Genomic DNA, 18,440 nt, shown 5'->3' on the forward strand with positions numbered 1-18,440 from the left:
CACAGGACAGGAGTGCTTTTTAGGGTGCACATAAACATTCTGTCATTTAGCTAAAAATCAAAAAAATACCTAAACACATTCAAACTTCCAAAAGAGAGATTAGAAGAAACAAACGAGTCTCACAGATTTTGCTCCTGAATACAGACCGTTCTTCAGGAGACAATAAAAACCACGGGATTGGAGAAGATAAAGTGTTAATCGCATATTTGGTGGTTTATGAGCCAAAGCAGTCTGAGGTTTAAACTGCTTCTGCTCAGTGCTCATCCCATTCAGAGACGATGAATCATTTCCCATTTGGCAGCACTTCTGCCTACAAGGCTTGTCTTCTGTGAGATTTCTCCTGTAGCCTTGTAATAGATTTGCTAATTTAGTACACCTGACTTTGAGCAAAAGCTATTGTTGCCAGCTGTCAGACTAGACCTCGTCCTGTTTATCAGACACATCTCCACCAGCCCGGCCTGCCCCAGTCCCAGAAACACAACACTCCCCACTAATCCCAGGGCAGTAAATTACTTTCTAATATCCTTGTTTTTCTTACTCTGCCAAAATACCAACACATCACAGATTTAAAGCAATAGCAAAATCAATTTATCCTCAGCAGCTGGGCTCATACCAGTTTATCCAATAACCACATTTTTTAAAGTCATTTTTGCTGTTCTAGTCATTCTGTCCATGAATTTGAGTTCCAGCAGTAGAGGTCTGACTGCTTTACACAAAGGTAACATAAGCTCACAGGGAGTGTATTCTAGTTTTTTAGGCAGGCCTCCACAGCTCTTTGAAAGACAAATCAGAGCACAACAAAGTATTCAATGCCTTACACATACCGAAACATTTCCTCATTTTCCCCAGAGCTTTGTGCATGCAAAATAAAGTGCATTACTTGCCATTTATAAATATTTGTGTGGACAGAAGCTCAGGGTAGGGGCAACAGAGAAAACACAGGGAGAGTTGGGTGTGTTTTGTTCTTTTGGGTGTTTTTTGTGGTTTGGTGTTTTGTTGCTGGGTTTTTTTTAAACCTCCCTATAGTGAATCTGGGAAACGTGTGAAAAAACAATTTGTGTATGATATTTTTATGCTTAAACAAAACCTACCAGAACTTAATCCTTTACATTCCAGATTACATAAATCAGCTATACAGATACAAAAAAAAAAGCAGACCTGGCCTGTACAGGTTTCATAGAGTGTTCACAGAAACACATACCCACACAGTAGATGCTCATTTGATACTCTTACTCTTCTACGTGTTTTAAACCGCAGTATAGAGAATGCACACTCAGCTAACAAAAAATACAGAGTATTGACATTGCTCTCTTGCGTTCTCAGGGGGCTGTGCAGCCACTTACTCAACTCTATCACTCCAATCTGGCTGCTGAATTCATGCTGAGCAGTCAAGGAAATGCACCTGGACTCTTCCACCTGGGACTGACTTGAAAGGCCAGACAGAAACTGTGATTCAACACACAAAGATCATTTCCCATGAGCAGGTTCCACACCACCCTGTGGTTACCTTCTGCTATACCTGTTACCAAAATTAAATTTCATTTGCCTTGTAGCATAGCAGAGGATCCCCTCTGACCCTTTCCCTCATGACAAAATCCATCCAACACTCCACTGCAAACACCCTGCCCTTGCAAAGGGAACACAGATCTGGCAGCTCAGCTGCACAGCCAGCACCTGCTCTTCCAGCTGGGACAGAGGAGAGAAACCTGGGAAAGAGAACAAAATCTTGGGATTTTAGGAAATGGAGGTGAAGTCAGAGCAAACAACAGACTCAAGAAGCATAATTACTTCATTGCCTTGCAATAGCTACACAACCAGTCTAGTCCCATGTAATGCTGATGTTCTTGCAAGTCAAAAGACCTGTGTGTACATATATAGGTTTATATATACCTGTGTATATATATAAAGGTTTTTCTTTGTAACATTTGACATGATGAATCAGATACTGCATTTCAAGTATTATTCATCTGCACAACTTAAGCTAGCCCTGAAGAACCATTAAAGAAAAATATTCGCCAGGAAAAAATAACCTAGAATATATGATTCATTCATTTCTGAAACAATAAAATGGTTCACTATAACAAAAATAACTATATTGTAAATACTTCAATTAAAATACAATGAAGAAAGCATGCCCTCAGAATAAAAACAAACCACTGAATGTGCATATGTGTGCAAACAACAAAACATCTTGCTGGAAAAAGGTAATTTCATGAAATGCAGTTAACACCATATGTGATGTAAATGGTACTTGATTTTTTGGGGATTTCATAGTTTTAGAACAAAGACACACCTTAACTCTCAAACATAACTATTATTCTATTAAGCTGATAAAGAGATATTTATTTCAGCAGAAAGTGATCCTGTAGTGTGCACCTAAAAACCAAACAGATCCTGAACATCCCCCTGGGAAGCAGACAAGGCTATTGCTGACCTTAAACCATGATAAAACAGATCAGCTGAACAAAATCATGCATTTAATAACTTTATAATTGTCCAAAGCACAAAGAGGTGTTTGGCAAAGAAGTCCCATAGGAGCAGAGCTTGCTTCAGACTAGTGTCAAACACTGGGGGAAAAGAGAAGCACTGTTATGCATCAACAAATAACTGTAAAATATGAAAACAGTCTCAAAACTTTATTTTTCTTCATAGTTAGACAATATTAAGTTTACTTAAAATGAAACTTTGCAGTTTCACGTTTTATCAGTTCATCCATTTTTAGTTTTCTAAAAAAAATATCCATCTGAATGCACCCATAACTTCTCCTCACTCTGTCTACACAGACCTCTGCAAGAAACTTCAAACTGCACATCTGCCTGTCTCTTGCTGGAGATACACCTGCCCAGTACAGGTAATTTCTGGTTTGTTCCTTCACTGGTCAAACTCTTTTGCAGGCTCCTTTGTGTGTGTTTCATATACACAGAGAGTGAAGATCAAAGTGGTTCACAACACTGGCAACTCAGTGTAAACAGAGCACAGGGTACTAAATCAACCCCCTGACACTGGAAGGTGCTCTGGTGCAAATCCAGCGGGGATAAACTGTAAAATTAAAGGGCTGCCCTCTTCTATACAGAAATATTCACAAAGAATGCAAGATCCATCACAGTGTACAAATGATGACTGCCATAGCTCGCAGCTTTCTCTGTCTGCTTGATATTTAATATATTAATATTGACTCTAACTAAAAAAGCTCAACTCTTTCATGCAATGAAATCAACAGCAGGTAACACTTCTCGGAAAACCTGTAACTTCTGGAGTCGCATTAATTGTAACTCCAGAACTTTTGTGAAAATACCACATGTAAATGAGCCAAGGAAACTTAAAAACTACGTATTTCAATTTAAATTAACAGCAAGTTTGCTGATCCTTTTAAAGTAAGAAAATATCAGCATTAATGAAGTGATCAAGATATTCTTAGAATCAAGGCTCTTTAAAAAAAAAAACTTCTCAGGTTTGCTAAAAGATGAAGAATTCCTTTTGTTCTACACATAAGGAGTAACCCTGATCTTATCTGCAAGTCTTTTTAGAATTATGCTCCAAATCATGGCCACTAAGAAGCCAGCCCTTAACTCCCCATTTCTTCTATATAGTATCAAGGTGGTGGACATGTGAAGCAAAGGAACAGATGGGAGAAATTTAGGGGTGGGTGTTTTTTCCTGTTTGTTTTTAAACTTCTGGCCTCTTTCCAACTGTAACCACTCACATTCTTTGCATGTTATACATCTTGAGCTCTTATAAAGCCCCCCTGCTGTAGATGACCCCTTCTTCCCAATAAAACAGAACAGCACATGGGCAGAAACAGCATTCCCTGCTTACAAAGCCAAGTGTTGAAAGGGCTGGAACAGGAGACTCTGTGCTGCCTCTGTGACCCTGTGTCACATTCAGTGCTGCAGCACCAGAGGCCAGGTATCAACAGATGCCCAGTGCCTCATCCTGCCAAAATCAGACTCCACCATCCACCCGTTTCCCTGGACAGCTCTTTGTTCCAGATCACCCCCTTCTCCTCCTCCCTCATCCAGCTTTTGTGCCTCTCTTCACACCAGGAGCACAGTGAGTTCAGCTTTCAGAGGCAGAGCTCAGCTCCTCACTAAACCTGCACCAAGCCTGGCTGACACAGCCACACCTGCCTAGACCGTGTCCCTGTTTGACAGCGCCTCTGCCCCAGAATAAAGGATTCACAAGAACAAAGCATTTCCAGATGATGTGCAATGTATTTTTAATCCTTTTTGAAACTGGTTGAAGTTTAGCAGAATCTTCCCAAAATAAATTTGGTCTGATTTAGCTCCTCAGCATGAAAAATGTCCGTGTTAGCCGGCTGCTAACAGCACTAAGCAGTGCCTGATAATGGGAAGTGCTAAGTGGAGCTGGCATTATTAGCTCCAGCTCGGTATTCCAAGTTCAGCCAGAGTTATAAATTCCACTGATGGCAAGTAAAAGGCCAAGATGTTCAGACAGACAAAGCAATTCCATGTTCAAATGACACAAAGTAGAAGCAAGTATGGGCCCCAGAGCTCCGAGTCCCCACAGTGCTGACGGGACAAGGAGCAATCAAGGGTCAGGGTGACCAGGGACAATTTTCCTGTGCATTTGCTGCCACTCCACTGCAGTGACACAGGGTGGGAGCAGGAAAAGTGCATCTCCAGGCATGGACCACACTGCAAAGAACTGTTGAAATGTGGAGAGTGAGCTTACCAAATTCCAATAAACTTATGAAAAATCTAAAGCTTTTGAATGGGTCCAAAGTCCTGCCCAGTGTAGATGAAGTTACATTATGCTGATACACAGGAAATAGCTGACTGATTCTACAGGATGAACAATTCACCAGAGGAAAGGAACTTTCAGGAAAAATGATAAATATTGTAATGAGGAAATCCGAGGCACGTATTCACAATGCCACATTCACATCTCACAAATGAACAGAAATTTCTTCATGATTCCCTGGCCACAGAAGCAAGTGAGACACAGACAAATACAAATACATAGGACCTCCACCCAGGCAGAATTACCACTTGCTGTTTGGGAGGGGAACCAAGAACTTTACTGTCTATCCTTGTAGATGAGACTACAGAACTTTTAACCTCCTTTTACTCCCCTCATAACAGCTACTGAGAGAACACTATGAACTGTGGGAACTGCTTGAGGAAGGGAGAGAAGACTTCACAAATATTTTATGACGAGCCAGGCACGACGCACGTACTACTGAAAATTACTCTAAGTCATTTTTTCCTTAAAGGCCTTCTCTTTTCCTGCTGCAGAAGAAAGCAGGAGCCAACATTCTAAATCATCTTTCAACCCAGCTCTTAAGAAGAAACCCCAAACATGAAGGATGTTCACAAAAGGGCCACAGTGTTACAGGACAGCACAACTTCAGCATAAATCTTGTCCCCCTCACATTAGTACAAGCACAAAGATTTAAACCCTTTAACTTTTAAACAAAAAGCTGATATCCAACTATTTGAGGCAAATTGGAATTATTGTGTAGCACCAGGAATTTACAGACAGCATTTGCTTCTCTATGAAACCGGGGCACATCCCCTGTGCAGCAGCATTAATCACCTTGAACAGAGGACAACAGCAGTTTTTCCCCATTCCAACATCCTTGAGCAAGAGCTGACTATAACTATGTGTGAGATATATATAGATATAGATATATATATATCACATATATACATATTTTGAAGACTCTGTTCACCACCACCCTGAGCTTCACCAAGCATCCAGAATTGCTAGTTAGACATTTAGAAATGCCACATATACAACCCACTGGAAATTATGAAAGATGGCACAAAATTTTTTTGTCATTCTTCGCAAGCTTCAATTAACAAGAACCTTCTGCAAGATCAGTATAAAACATTTTTGAACTTTCTACTACAATTCTCTAAATAAAAGCCCTAGAAAATTTCTGCTTTATCATGCATTATGCCCTTCTTTAAGTCTGGGCAATTTATCTGTCATACACTGTGCACTCAGGCTTATAGAAGGCAGTCATTTTTAATTAGTACTGCTGAGCAAGTGCTCTCCAGAAGATGTGAGGATGAGGTCCTTCACATCTATTTCAATAAAGTACTTAGCAACGGGTACTTTGTGTCCTTTAAAATACATGTATTTGTATTATCAGGATGAAGAGAAATGCTCAGTATCTTCAGATTTCCACAGTGACAGTGCAATCATTGAATCATTACAGCCTGGCTCACTGCTGGACTCATCAACATGACATGTACATTTCTTTACTGTTTAGCCCAAGCACAGGAACCCACATTTATTTTCTGCTTCCACCACAGAGCGACACAAAACCTGGGAAATTTACAGTCCCTTCACATCTCCGTGTCACCTCTTGAACAACTGTACCCCACTCTGTCCTGCTTCACCTCTACAAATGTCCCCTTTTGCCTCTGAATGACACCAGCTCTAGCCTATGAAGCTTCATATATCACACCTGATGCCACCCTTTATAAACTAAGACAGAAGAACTTTGCTGCTAAACAAAAAAGAGGACACCTAAATATTACCACAACTAAGCACAATGCTGTTACTCATATAGTCCTGCACACAGTCTTCTATACAGAGCTATAAACTATCTTATAATCCACCAGGGAAAATGATGGGAAGAACTTCTTCTCTGAAAATAAATATTTATAGATATTATAAATAAATAATTTCAGAACAAGGTGAACATTTTCTGTTAAGAGTCGAATTGAAGGACTATTTGCCATAAGGATACCTAAATGCTTGGTACAATAAATGCCATGAATTTCTAATCCCAGGCAGCTAAGCATGAATGTAAGTCTATGAATTTTATTCAGACATGTTTTGTTCCTTTGCATGCTTAAGGATTTTTATTTTAATTTTTTTAATGTCCTACAATATGCACAAAGCAGGAGTTTTATCATACATAATTTTAGAAGTGTACAGCCTGGTCTTTATCTGTCTTAGGAAGAAATCTTTAGGTTGACCCAAGTTCAGAAAATGCCTCTAAGTATTATCAACACAGATTCCACCTCCAGTTAAATACAGGCACAACTGCATCTATAATTGAATTTATGTATGCATCTATATATAAACTCCAAATCAAATGGTTAGCATGTTAAAAAGAAGCATCATGACAGATATAATTAGTTATTACTCCATTTAACTCCATCAGTAATGTTAAAATCTGGGTCAAGGCAGAATGAAAATGCCACCAAGAGCCTGCTGGTCTGTGAACCTGCCTGGAGCCACCACTCACTTACACATCAACCCACCACAGTCCTCTACACCCACAGAAAAAGGGGATGACAAGAGATGGACTTTAATACAGATATATTCCTCAGCTCACCCATCTGACAGCACAGGATGGAGCAGAGGGACATGTGCATCCCAAAAATTGGTGCTGCGGGTTGGAAAGCTTTGCTATGGCATTGTCACTCGCTGTTTGTGGCAAGATGGCATCACACACGCTGATTTAAGCATGAATGGCACAATCTGGGTACACAGTTTTACTGTGACCTGTAAATTACATAGCCTGGACATTCTCCGCGTATTTGAAACAACTCAGATGAATTGGTTACAGAAAGGAAGCGTTGAAGCTGTTCCACTGACAGTCCCACAGCCATGGAGTGACTCTCCCTTTCTCCAAGAAAACAAGCCTCGGAACTCGGGTTAAATACGCACGGGCCAAGAGTCACTCCACAAAATTACCAACAGGATACAGCCACAGAAACTCACATACTGCTACTTTTTCTTTCACTTTCAGAATTTTGAAATATGAGTAACACTTCATCAAAAGCAGTATGAGTTATTCATTTCTGGGGATTTCAGCCCTCCTGCTCTGATCTGCCTGAGCAATAGCAAGAAAAAGTATTTTGAAGTGGAAAAAAAGCAATTCCCAAGAGTCTGCAGGATGCTAAAGTACAGCTGATAGTGCAACACAAATATGGCACATGAGCAATAACTGAACACAAATCACCCCAACTGCACAGTCTCAGAAGGCCCAAAACAGAACCATCTTTTCTGTGGATTTAAACCCAAAAGAAACAATGCTCACAGGCAGAACGTCAAAAGATAGTGGATCTAAATCCCAGCTTTACTTGGTTTATCCTTTTTATGATTTTGAGCTTGTCTATTCTCTATCCTGTATCAGTCTCCCCCTTAAACCCAGATGATAATGCTTAGCCAGTTTTGTCCTGAGCTTTGTTATCTACAGACGAAGACTCCTTTAAAGTTACAAGCAATCTTATCTATGCTTTCACTGGAAGTACTTAAAGATGAAGTAGCAAGAAAAAGTCAACAATTTGCTTCCTTGAATATATTACTGACAAATGTCCCTCAAGATTCTGATCCTCCTCCCCAAACAGGAGTGTGCTTTGCTGACAGCAGACACACACAGCAGCTCCTTCTGCATGCCCTGCCTGCCATCACTGAGGCGAGTCTTCCCCAGCTCTCAGGAGTCACTGGAATGATCTCAGCCCTGCACGTGTGATGAGCATTTACATTTTATACATTAAAGCAAGCACATAGCAGCCTGTGCAGTAATGCACTCGTGCCACTCAGCCAAGTCAGAAGCCAGCTCACGTCATTGTTGTGAGGAGAGCAGGGAAGACACCCAAAGAAATCATCCACCCTTTTTTAAGGGCTGCAAGAAAGGTCTGCCCCAGTGGTGAGATGTCATTCTAAATAAGATGGCAAAGCAACGAAGCACTTCAAAGGCCATGAGATAAACCAGAACAAAACATTAAAAGCTCTCTTCTTTCAGGGATCTACCCATTCACCTTAAAGACACAAAGACAAAATGTTTTCATCTGGGACCTGATTGGATTTTTCAGTGTGATTAACAAAGAAAACAGAACATAATTTGTCACCACTAGATGAATTTCTCAGCTTTGTACAGCTACACAGACAGACATTACAGGACAGTGTAAACTCTTTAAATTTCACTGAAAACTACAATTCTAAACATTACTTGCTAATATTCCACTCCCAGGATTCCTTTTATTGTTTTTTCCTGGTGATAGTTTTAATTTTTTTAAACACTACCATTAGGACTGCCTGCAGATTTCCCATATGTCTTCCACATATGCCCCATATGTTACCTACACATGTAAATCCCCTACTAGCTTCTATGTGATGCTCTCCTGATGGCACAGCCACAGGTGAACAGTGGGGTTTTTTGAACTGAATTTCAGTCTTTTAACTGAAGCCCCCATGTGACTATTTCCCTACAACAATTTCCTCCTCCAAATCCTTTCTGATCTTTGCTTTCCTTGCCATGATATCCCATTATGTACTCTTGAACACAGATATCTAATTGTATACCCAGATGAATAAAACTTTGTCATACAAGCTGAATTCATAGAAACAAACAGCTGAAACTGCTCCATACAGCTGCTCAGCTGTTTATTACAATTCTTTGGCATCTGTATGATCCACAACTGATTTATATGTATATAAATATCTATAACTGTATACTGTGTATAGAAGAAAGCATATATTTACACACACACTTCGTACTTAGATGAAAATATTGAGGGCCAAGCAGCCATCAGTCCCTGTACAACTGATTAGACACATGTCTATTGACTTTGTTATGACTGCACCAGCTTAATCCACCTACTATGTAATTTATTGATTCGGATTTCTTAATGACACATGGCTCACAAAAACTAGTACTTAAGTCAAATATACCTTACATGAAGGAACCCCATTGTTTTACTGCTGACCAAAGCCTATCTAACTACAGGCTGCTGGTAGGAGAGGCAGCCCTGCCCTCTTTGCAGCTTCTTCTCTGCATCCCTCTTCTTCAATACAAAAAACCATTTTTTTCCTGGTAGGATTAGCTTTCAGCTCATCCCATAGCTACACAGTTGCTGGAGTCAACACAAGGGAGGGCCCAGAAAGTGAAGCCAGGGACTACAAAGAGAAAAAAGAAACAGCACTCAGATTTTAAATTGACCTAAAATGGCACTACGATTTCAGTCAACTATAAAACCACTGCCTTGCTACATACAAATATAGGGATATCTGCTTTATCAATTGATTGATTAGATGTTCCCACAGTGAGGCTCTCAAATCCATAAACTGCAGTCCTGCTTCCACCACCACTGATGGAAAATTTAGGATTCAGGTAAACCACTGTCTCAACTGGATTAATTTAACACTTCAATTTATCCACTGCAAAAACCAGGTTTGAACATTCCACATCGTTTTACAAAGCTCAGGAATATTCTGGCTTTTTATAAATAAAGCGTGTTTTGCAAAAAATATTATCAGCATTACAACCAGAGTTTCTATGGTCTGGTAAAACAGCAGCACTTTCTCCTTCATCACTATAACTTCACAGCACAGTCCCACCTGTGTACTGTGAGGGCTGAACAGACAGTAAAGCAGCAAGAGAGAAGAGAGAGAGGGGCAGCACATGAGATGCTGATCCATTTTCCACAACACAACACCCAGTGCTTTTATTTCTCTAATCAGCAAACCCTGCAGGAAAGCTGGAAGCAGCAAGAAGGAGGAAAAACAAATCCAACAACTCTTCAGGCCTAGGTCTGATTCTGTACCAGCCAAACTCTTCCAGCTCATTCCAGTTTTATCCATGGGATATTTATTACCACTTTTTCCAGCCCGGTGTAACTGTGCTTTGTGGCTATGGAAGTATCTTTACTTGTTAACATTTCTGAAACAAACACTACCTGCAACACATGAACTAAATAAGCTCCTACACTGAACCTTTACTCAACATATTCTAATGCTCACACAGTTTTGTGGACTTCAAGCTGATTTCAGAAAGTATCTCCCTGATAAAAACAACCTTATGGGCTTCAGAGAGCTGCCATTGATCTCCTAAGTGAAAGCAGCCACAAGTAGCTATTTTAACATTAGAAAATTCACATATTAGGACATAAAATATTTACTGAAAACAATGGTCATTTCTCAGTTTTCTGAAGAATGAAAGATCAACATAATTAAAAAATGGGGTGAAAGAAATCTTAGCATGTTCTGACTGACAGTGTAGTGTATTTACAAATCCACATATTCAACGCAACACTGAGAAAAATCACATCTAGGAATGGAAGGGGATGACTGCACTTTTGTAGAACTCAAAGGTACTCAGGATAGGACCAGATCAAACGGTGGTAAATATGTGAGAGTTGAAGAAGTTTTCCTCACATTTCCTTGGACATTGTTATTACAAGCTGCTAAGATAAATTTTGCAGAAGACTAGTGCAATTCCAGACTTTAGCTAATTTAAATTACACTGCCTATATTTTAATCAGAAACAAGGATTTGCACCTCCTGCTAGAAGTATCATCAGAACCATGACACTCGGATTTTAACAATTATCCAGAGATTGATTTTTTTAGCCCAAGATTATGTGAACTGTATCAACACATGTATCACTAAAGACTCAAGTGATACTTGCAACAAACAGCCAAGCCTTTGCAAAAGAATAACCTTTTGTAAGAAATGTACAACACAGATGCCCTGTAAACTAAATAAAAACTTACTAGAAGTATGCCACCGCTGTGGTTTGTCTCTGTTGTGGAACCCAGACCTAAATAAACTGTTAAACACTTAGTGTAAAGGTATGCCAAACATTTCTCAGAACTTTCTTAAGGTCTCAACAAAGAGTCAACCTTTTTTGCAAAATGAGGCCTAGGTTAAATATTGTATTTGGCTCCTCAAGATGGACTGAGAAGTTGGGCACTAGCTCCAGATCAGTTCTTGGACTCACATCAAACATTACCCTGTCATTTATCCAGTCAGTCAAAACAATGTTTTCCATCTAAACCTTTAATGTTTATGTCCTGAAAAACTGCTAATTGAATCCAGTTCTTGAAACCCATTTTTTAATCTATACCATCTAATTTAGAGATACTGAACAGAAAAGATAAGTGTTGAACAATGATTGCAGAATTAATCCTATAAACATTCAAGCCAAAACAGAAGACTGCTAGTTTCATAGAGCCAAAGAAAATTAAGATTAAATAGCATTTGTCAGTTTGAGAATAAACTTTTAAAAACACTGGATATACAGATTCTTTTAATTCCAAACAGTTTTAGAACTCAAGAGCCCTCAAACTGCTTTTCCAATCAAAAAGGGTAATCAAAACCAAATAGAGCACTTAAAACTATCCCTAGGCAAGAACTGACAACATGACAGCTGAATTAATAAAATTCATTGTTTTCCTTAAACATGTAAAGCTTCCTCACAACAAATGACCTTATGTGAAACAACTCCCCATTAGCTAAAGCAGAAAATACCTCAAGCTGTTCAGCTGGAGACACAGGCCAATGTTTCCTATAAGCTTCCAATAACAGAACTGGTCCTCAGTGCCTGCCAGAGCTGCTAACCCTGGAACAGTCCTAAAAAGACAATTCTGCCTTCATCCCATGCTCTGCACATTCCCTTCCTAAAATACAAGATGCCAAAAAAAACCCAAAAACATCCCTTAGGGTTGTACCTGCTTCATTTGGGGGCTGACCAGTGTGTAAAACCACAGCCTGCTTCTGGTCACAATCACACTCCCCTCAACACCCTGAGATTGTCACAGGCACAGTTTCAATATATACTTAATCCTCAATAAAAATAAAATATGAAACAAATTTGAACACAAAACACAGAGGTGAGAAAGACAACTCCCCAGACAGTATTTTCCATGCTTTCAAATAAGGCTACAGACCATTTTTAATGTTTCAAAGATAAGCAAGTCTGAGCACTCACTGCTCAGGGAAAGAAAGTATTAAAGCACTGCATCAACACAGCAATAACCTGAGGAGAAAGCTACAAAACACTCGGTAAAAACAAGGCAGCACTGTTCCATGCAGCAGCCCCAGCTACGCTCATTTTAAGAGTTTTATTTCCAAGTGTAATATAGAGACACTCACAAATCTCCATAAAAACTAGATTACAAATCTGGTCTGAGTAATTCCAAAGTAAAACATAAGCAGATACATTTTACTTTTCCTGTGAAAATAACATACTTGGAAAAATCAGTATGAAAACACCTCTCTTTATTAGGCATTAAACTGGAGATATTTCTCACGCACCTAATGTGAATATAACAACTCTTTTAATATTTTAAAAAATATTTCTTTTGCAAGCTGCTTAGATACACTGTATAAAGATGGAGATTTACAGTGAAAAGCTATACTTTTCTAACTGCTTACCTTCATGCACTGATGCTTCAGGACACACAGTATCATTTATGTGCTGGAGAATTTGATAATACTTTGAAGAAAAGAGCTAGATAGAAGTGTCCTGGATTTTTTAAAAGAAAGCTCCAGCAGAATTTCCAGTATTTTTTTTGCTTCTGTTTACCTGGGATTTTATATGGAAAAGGGCATAATTTTAAGTATTTAACATCCTTTTTCTTCCCAGCATGAAGGTGAACTGTTTTTATGGTATTTTAAAATATCAGAGGTCAAGTGGTCTGGAGGAGGGCAGGACAAGGCACTTCACCCAAGAACTGTGAACAATCACAGAATATGCTGAGTTGGAAGGGACCCACCAGGATGATCGAGTCCAGCTCCTGGCCCTGCACAGGACACCCCAAAGTCCCTGAGAATGTTGTCCAAAGGCTCCCTGAGCTCCGCCAGCCTTGGGGCTCTGACCACTGCCCTGGGAGCCTCTCCAGTGCCCAACAGTCTTAGCTGAGGAAATCGCTTAAAAACCCCAACAAAACAACAACAATAAACAAACAAAGAGATCAAAACAAAGAGTGTGGCAGTTTCTTTCGAATTTACACCGAGAAGACGAAGGGAAAATAAACGGCAAAGTTGGGGTGCGGTGGCTGAAGTTCGCCCAGGCGGCTGCGGGGCCCGGGCCGGGCGGGCGGCGGAGCCCGGACACGCCGAGCCCGGGGCCGAGGGGAACCGAGTGGAGGGAAACCTCGCCCTCCCCTTCCCTGCGAGGCCTGAGGGGCCGCTCCGGCCCCAGGTTCAACCTCAACGACACCCGGAGGAGCCGCTCCCGCCCCCCGCCCGGGCTGGCCCCGCGCCCCCGGCCCAGCCTCACCTGTCAGCCGCAGCTTGACGGGCCCGTTCCGCCGGGCCCCCGGGTTGGACATGGCCCCGGCCGGGGCTCCCCCGCCGCTGCTCCGCCAAGGGCTCGGGGGAGGCGCGAATGGAGCCGGGCCGGGCGCTCAGGGCAGCGGCGGCCGCCGAAGGAGGAGGAGAAGGAGGAGAGGCCCGGATGTGCCCAGCGTCGCCATGAGCGGGGCCGGGGCCGCGGAGGAGGAGCGGAGCCTTCCCCGCTTCCCTCCGCTTCCCTCCGCTTCCCCGCCCCCGGGCCCGAGCACAACAAAGCCGGGACGGAGCCGCACGGACGGACGGGCTGGCGGCGGCCTCGGCTCCTCTCCTCTCCCTCCGGCCCTCCCTCCAGCCCCGGGGAGGCCCTGCCCGCCCCCCGCGCCCCGCCTCGGGTCAGCCTGGGGGGGAGGGAGCGGCGTCAGGTGGCGGCGGCGGCCGGGAGCTCCTGGCCGGGGGGAATGGCCGCGTCCTGGAGGGCTGGGGATCGGGAAGGATGGGGGAATGGCCGTGTCCTGGAGGGCTGGGGATCGGGAAGGATGGGGGGCATGGCTGTGTCTTTGGGGGGACTGGAAATGGGGAAGGATGGGGGAATGGCCGTGTCCTGGGGGGGCTGGGGATCGGGAAGGATGGGGGGCATGGCTGTGTCCTGGGAAGGATGGGGGGATTTGCCATGTCCTGGGAAGGACTTGGGGTCAGGAAGGATGGGGGGAATGGCCGTGTCGTGGGAGAGCAGGGGTTCGGGAAGGACGGGAGGAATGGCCGTGGCCTGGGAGAGCAGGGGTTCAGGAAGAATGTGGGTGAATGGCCAAGGTGGGGAGGAGAGGGTGGCAGTGAGGTTGTGTGGGGAGTTGGGACAGGAAAACTGAGGGTACAAATGGGAAAAGTCATGGCAGGAGAATTCAGAGCCAGGCTGAAATGGGTGGTCCCATGCAGAAGTGCTGCTGATCCGAGACAGTATTCCCCATGGACAGGGTGTGACAGACCAGCCCTGGAAACTGTTAAACTTTGGACCAATTTGGTTCTTATCTGCGCTGTGTAGAAATCAGCAGTTTGGTTCTGTGAACTGCCATTTGCAGAATAATAATAATAATAAAAAGCCTTGCATCCATGTCATGTTGCCTAATTTAACTCCCACCCTGTGGGAAAGGTGACCCTTTCCAGAGTTTTCCCAGCTCTGCAACACACTTCCCATGAGGAGAGCTCCATCAAAGTCATGGGCAGCTTTCTGCAGGGCCAGAGGGGCCTGAAGGGTGAGAAAAGCTCCCAGAAAAGCTACAAATGTTCCCTCAGTCAAGGTTACTTTAGAAGTTTAAGCTCATACATCACACACCTACTCTTACTAACAGCCTTGCTAATACCCTACTCGTTTGGTCATGTCACTGCTCTGGCTTCTTCCTGCTGAGGTAACCTGTGAAGTATCATGGGGGTGGTCAGAGATGAGGATCCAGCTATGGATCCCCAGCATGGGATGAGAAGATGACCTGTGCTTCACTGAGTTCATCCTGTGGCTTCTACAGAGCCCAGGAGGTTCTCTCTCTGCAGTTGCCTGGAGCTGAGCTGTACCTGTGCCTTGAGTGGTCCCACCCTGGCAGAGCTCAGAGCTTGGGCCTTGTTCATTCAAACCTGGGGCGTGCAACTGATTTTTATTTTTTTTTCCCACTGGAAGCCTTGAAAGTGCAATGTGGTTCTCAGAGCTTTCCTTCCATAAAATGGGACCTCTCCTATGTTGTACATGGGGACTCACTTCCTATTCCTCCTAAAGTGTCTTAAGTGCCAGGTGGGGATTCCCAGTGCTTGCTGCAGTGGTGGCACTGCTGTTCCAGTGTCACTTCAGCAGGGAGCAGAGGAATCCTGGGATCCCTTCCTTGGCTAGGGCTGTGCCTGTCCCCTGTGCCATCAGCTGTTTATCACAAAACTAGCAAATGGCAGACACCAACCTCCTTCACAGCACAGGCAGAGCACAAGAGAAAGCATTGGTCCAGTGCTTCGCCAGTGGCTGAAAAGAAGAGAATTTGAAACAATTAAAGTCTAAGCAGCATTTACTACAAAACATGGACAATATACCTATGGATTTTATGGCTTTACATTGCACTGGAACAGTTAAGAAGTTACTTTGTAATGGTTATATAAATTCACACACACCCCAATTCCAGGTGTCCTGATTCTTGCGATAAAAAATAAAAAAATCAGCATTTCTAATTGAAGGTCATACTGTGAAAGTTTCAATCTGTTACAAATTCACATATCCTTTTCTCAAACCAAGTATATAAAGCAAATGCCTGATGGTTTGCAAATATTGCAATGTTACCTGGTCACTGCTAAACTGAACAGAAAAAGAAAAATATAAAACTACTTTTTACATACCTAATATATTTCTAGATTTTTCCTAACATGATAATTATTCATTTATGAGGTCTTGCAGTGCACTTTGGACCCAACATTCAATAATTCTGATATAATTTGACAAAAGTGCTTAATGTTATATTAAACATAGAATTCTCTCTACATTATCTTTTTCTAATGGATAACTAGTATGTCAGACATTAATTGAAATGCCAATATTTTAAAAAACCCCTTTGGGATTAAATACAGTATTTCATTGTTCAGTAGTTATATGAACATTTTTATGCTTTCATTAAAAGTGTTTTTTAAAGGTCATGAAGCATACTTGGTTTCAAAGTGCTTTTCAGAAAGGAACTTGCTGAACTATAAATTTTTCTAAGGTTTTTGGACACGCTGCTCACCTTTCAGTGAAAACACTGTGATATAGTGCAAGTGTTAGAGCATTAACTGACAGTCTGTGCATTTGGGTCATATAAAATGTACTGTCTGCAGGATGGCTGCTACTGCTGTGCATTTTTCTTTAATATGTGCCATATTTGATTTTATTTACTTACTTTTAAACAACCAACATGACTTGAGCACTTTTAGAAATACATTCCAAATACTTCAGTGACACATGGGACAGTCCTGTAGAGCAGGTGTGTATTTGACGGGGGAGAAGAGGGGCTCCTGCTCCCATCAGCCTGGCAGGGCTGGGTCCCAGTTAGGTCAGGACCAGGTCCTCTTGTCCCTAAGGTGGGGAGAACGACCTGGACCAGGCTGCCCTGGGACACACAGAGGCACCAGATGCCAGCTGCTGCTCCCTCCCTTCTCTCTTTGTCCCAGGGGCACAAGGGCTGTGCCTTGGGTGTCCCACAGCTGTTTGTGTCCTGTACTATCTCCCAGTTCTGCTGGAAAAAGAGGATTTTCACTCACTGTTCCCTTCACTGAGCAGAGCTGCCAGGCAGGATTTAAGCTGAGCAGCTTCGTGAGGGACCAGAGTGAGATCTGCAGGCAGCAGATGAAGGGAAGCCTGGCAGAGCACCAGGAGCTGCAGCAGTGTAGGGGACCAAAGATACTTGCAGTCCCTGGTGGTTGAAAGTGCTGCTTTCCCAACCAAGGAATCCCACTGGAATGTTATGACCCAGAGGTTCTTGAGCCAGCATTATCCCCCAAGTTCTCAGAATATTCTCAGATTAACAGAACCGATGTCTCGCTGATCCTGCTTTTGGTTTCAGAAGCCAAGAGTTTGCAGCAAATTGTGTCTTTATGCAGTTCCATTTCAGGAAGTTTCACTCTGTGCAGGGCTGATCCTGTGAGAGAGACGAGCAAATATCATCAGAGCTGCTGACAAGAGCCCCATGCTCCAGTGCAGGCTGGTATCACTGAACAACACATCCTTTCAAGATGAGGTAGCTGGCTGGGATCCGCAGGGATGGGAGTGCCTTGCATCACCCTGCAGATCATTTTGGATGACATTGCTGCTGGACTTGGGAATTCAATCCAGCCTTCTTCAGCCAGAGCTTCACGGCTGAGCCACCCTCTACAGGATTGGAGGAAATGTGTAGGGAAGAGGCAAGGTCAGGTATCTTTAGGGGTGAAGAATCCACAAGGAGAAAATAATGTAACAGTTGGTATCATTATGATATCATATCAGTGGTATTGGTGTCGTGTGAGTGAAACTTTGAAGAAGTATTTGGAAATACAAAAATTTCTTCTGTTCCGTGACTACACAAAAAAAGGGCTTTGATTTCTTGAATTTACCAAGAGGAAGAAGGAGAAGGTTTTCCTTTCACAGGTAGTTCTCAAAGGATTTAGTGGTTCTGGACACCAGGAAATGTGTACAAACATCTTTAACCAAGTAGTGTTCATTTTCAGAAGAGGATGGTTTTAGTTAATTTTTTAGAGGTGAGGTCCTCTCCATCTTTAGAAATGGAAGAGTATACTGGAAACTCATTCCTCGGCATGTGGAATGTGTTCCAAGCAAATCAACATTTAAGAATTACATTCCATTTCTTTCTGTATGTAGGTTTAATCACAGCACATTCCTTCAGCAGTAATGAGAGCTGGCTGGTATTATATCACATTCTTCCCCAGTTTCTGTAATGGTATCA

At 42.4% G+C, this 18,440-nt stretch overlaps 1 protein-coding gene across 1 annotated transcript in view; it reads right to left on the reverse strand.

The window, feature by feature from the left end:
- The window catches only part of SMURF2 (SMAD specific E3 ubiquitin protein ligase 2), a 59,581-nt gene extending 45,151 nt beyond the window's left edge, over positions 1–14,430 (reverse strand). Inside the window, exon 1 of the mRNA XM_038156962.1 lies at positions 13,991–14,430. Within this exon, the coding sequence (XP_038012890.1) occupies positions 13,991–14,042 (52 nt within the window). The 5' untranslated portion in view covers positions 14,043–14,430. The remainder of the gene's footprint in view (positions 1–13,990) is intronic.
- Between the last annotated feature and the right edge of the window lie 4,010 nt (positions 14,431–18,440).

The sequence above is a fragment of the Motacilla alba genome, chromosome 18, assembly GCF_015832195.1.
Source record: "Motacilla alba alba isolate MOTALB_02 chromosome 18, Motacilla_alba_V1.0_pri, whole genome shotgun sequence".
Taxonomy (NCBI): Eukaryota; Metazoa; Chordata; class Aves; order Passeriformes; family Motacillidae; genus Motacilla; species Motacilla alba.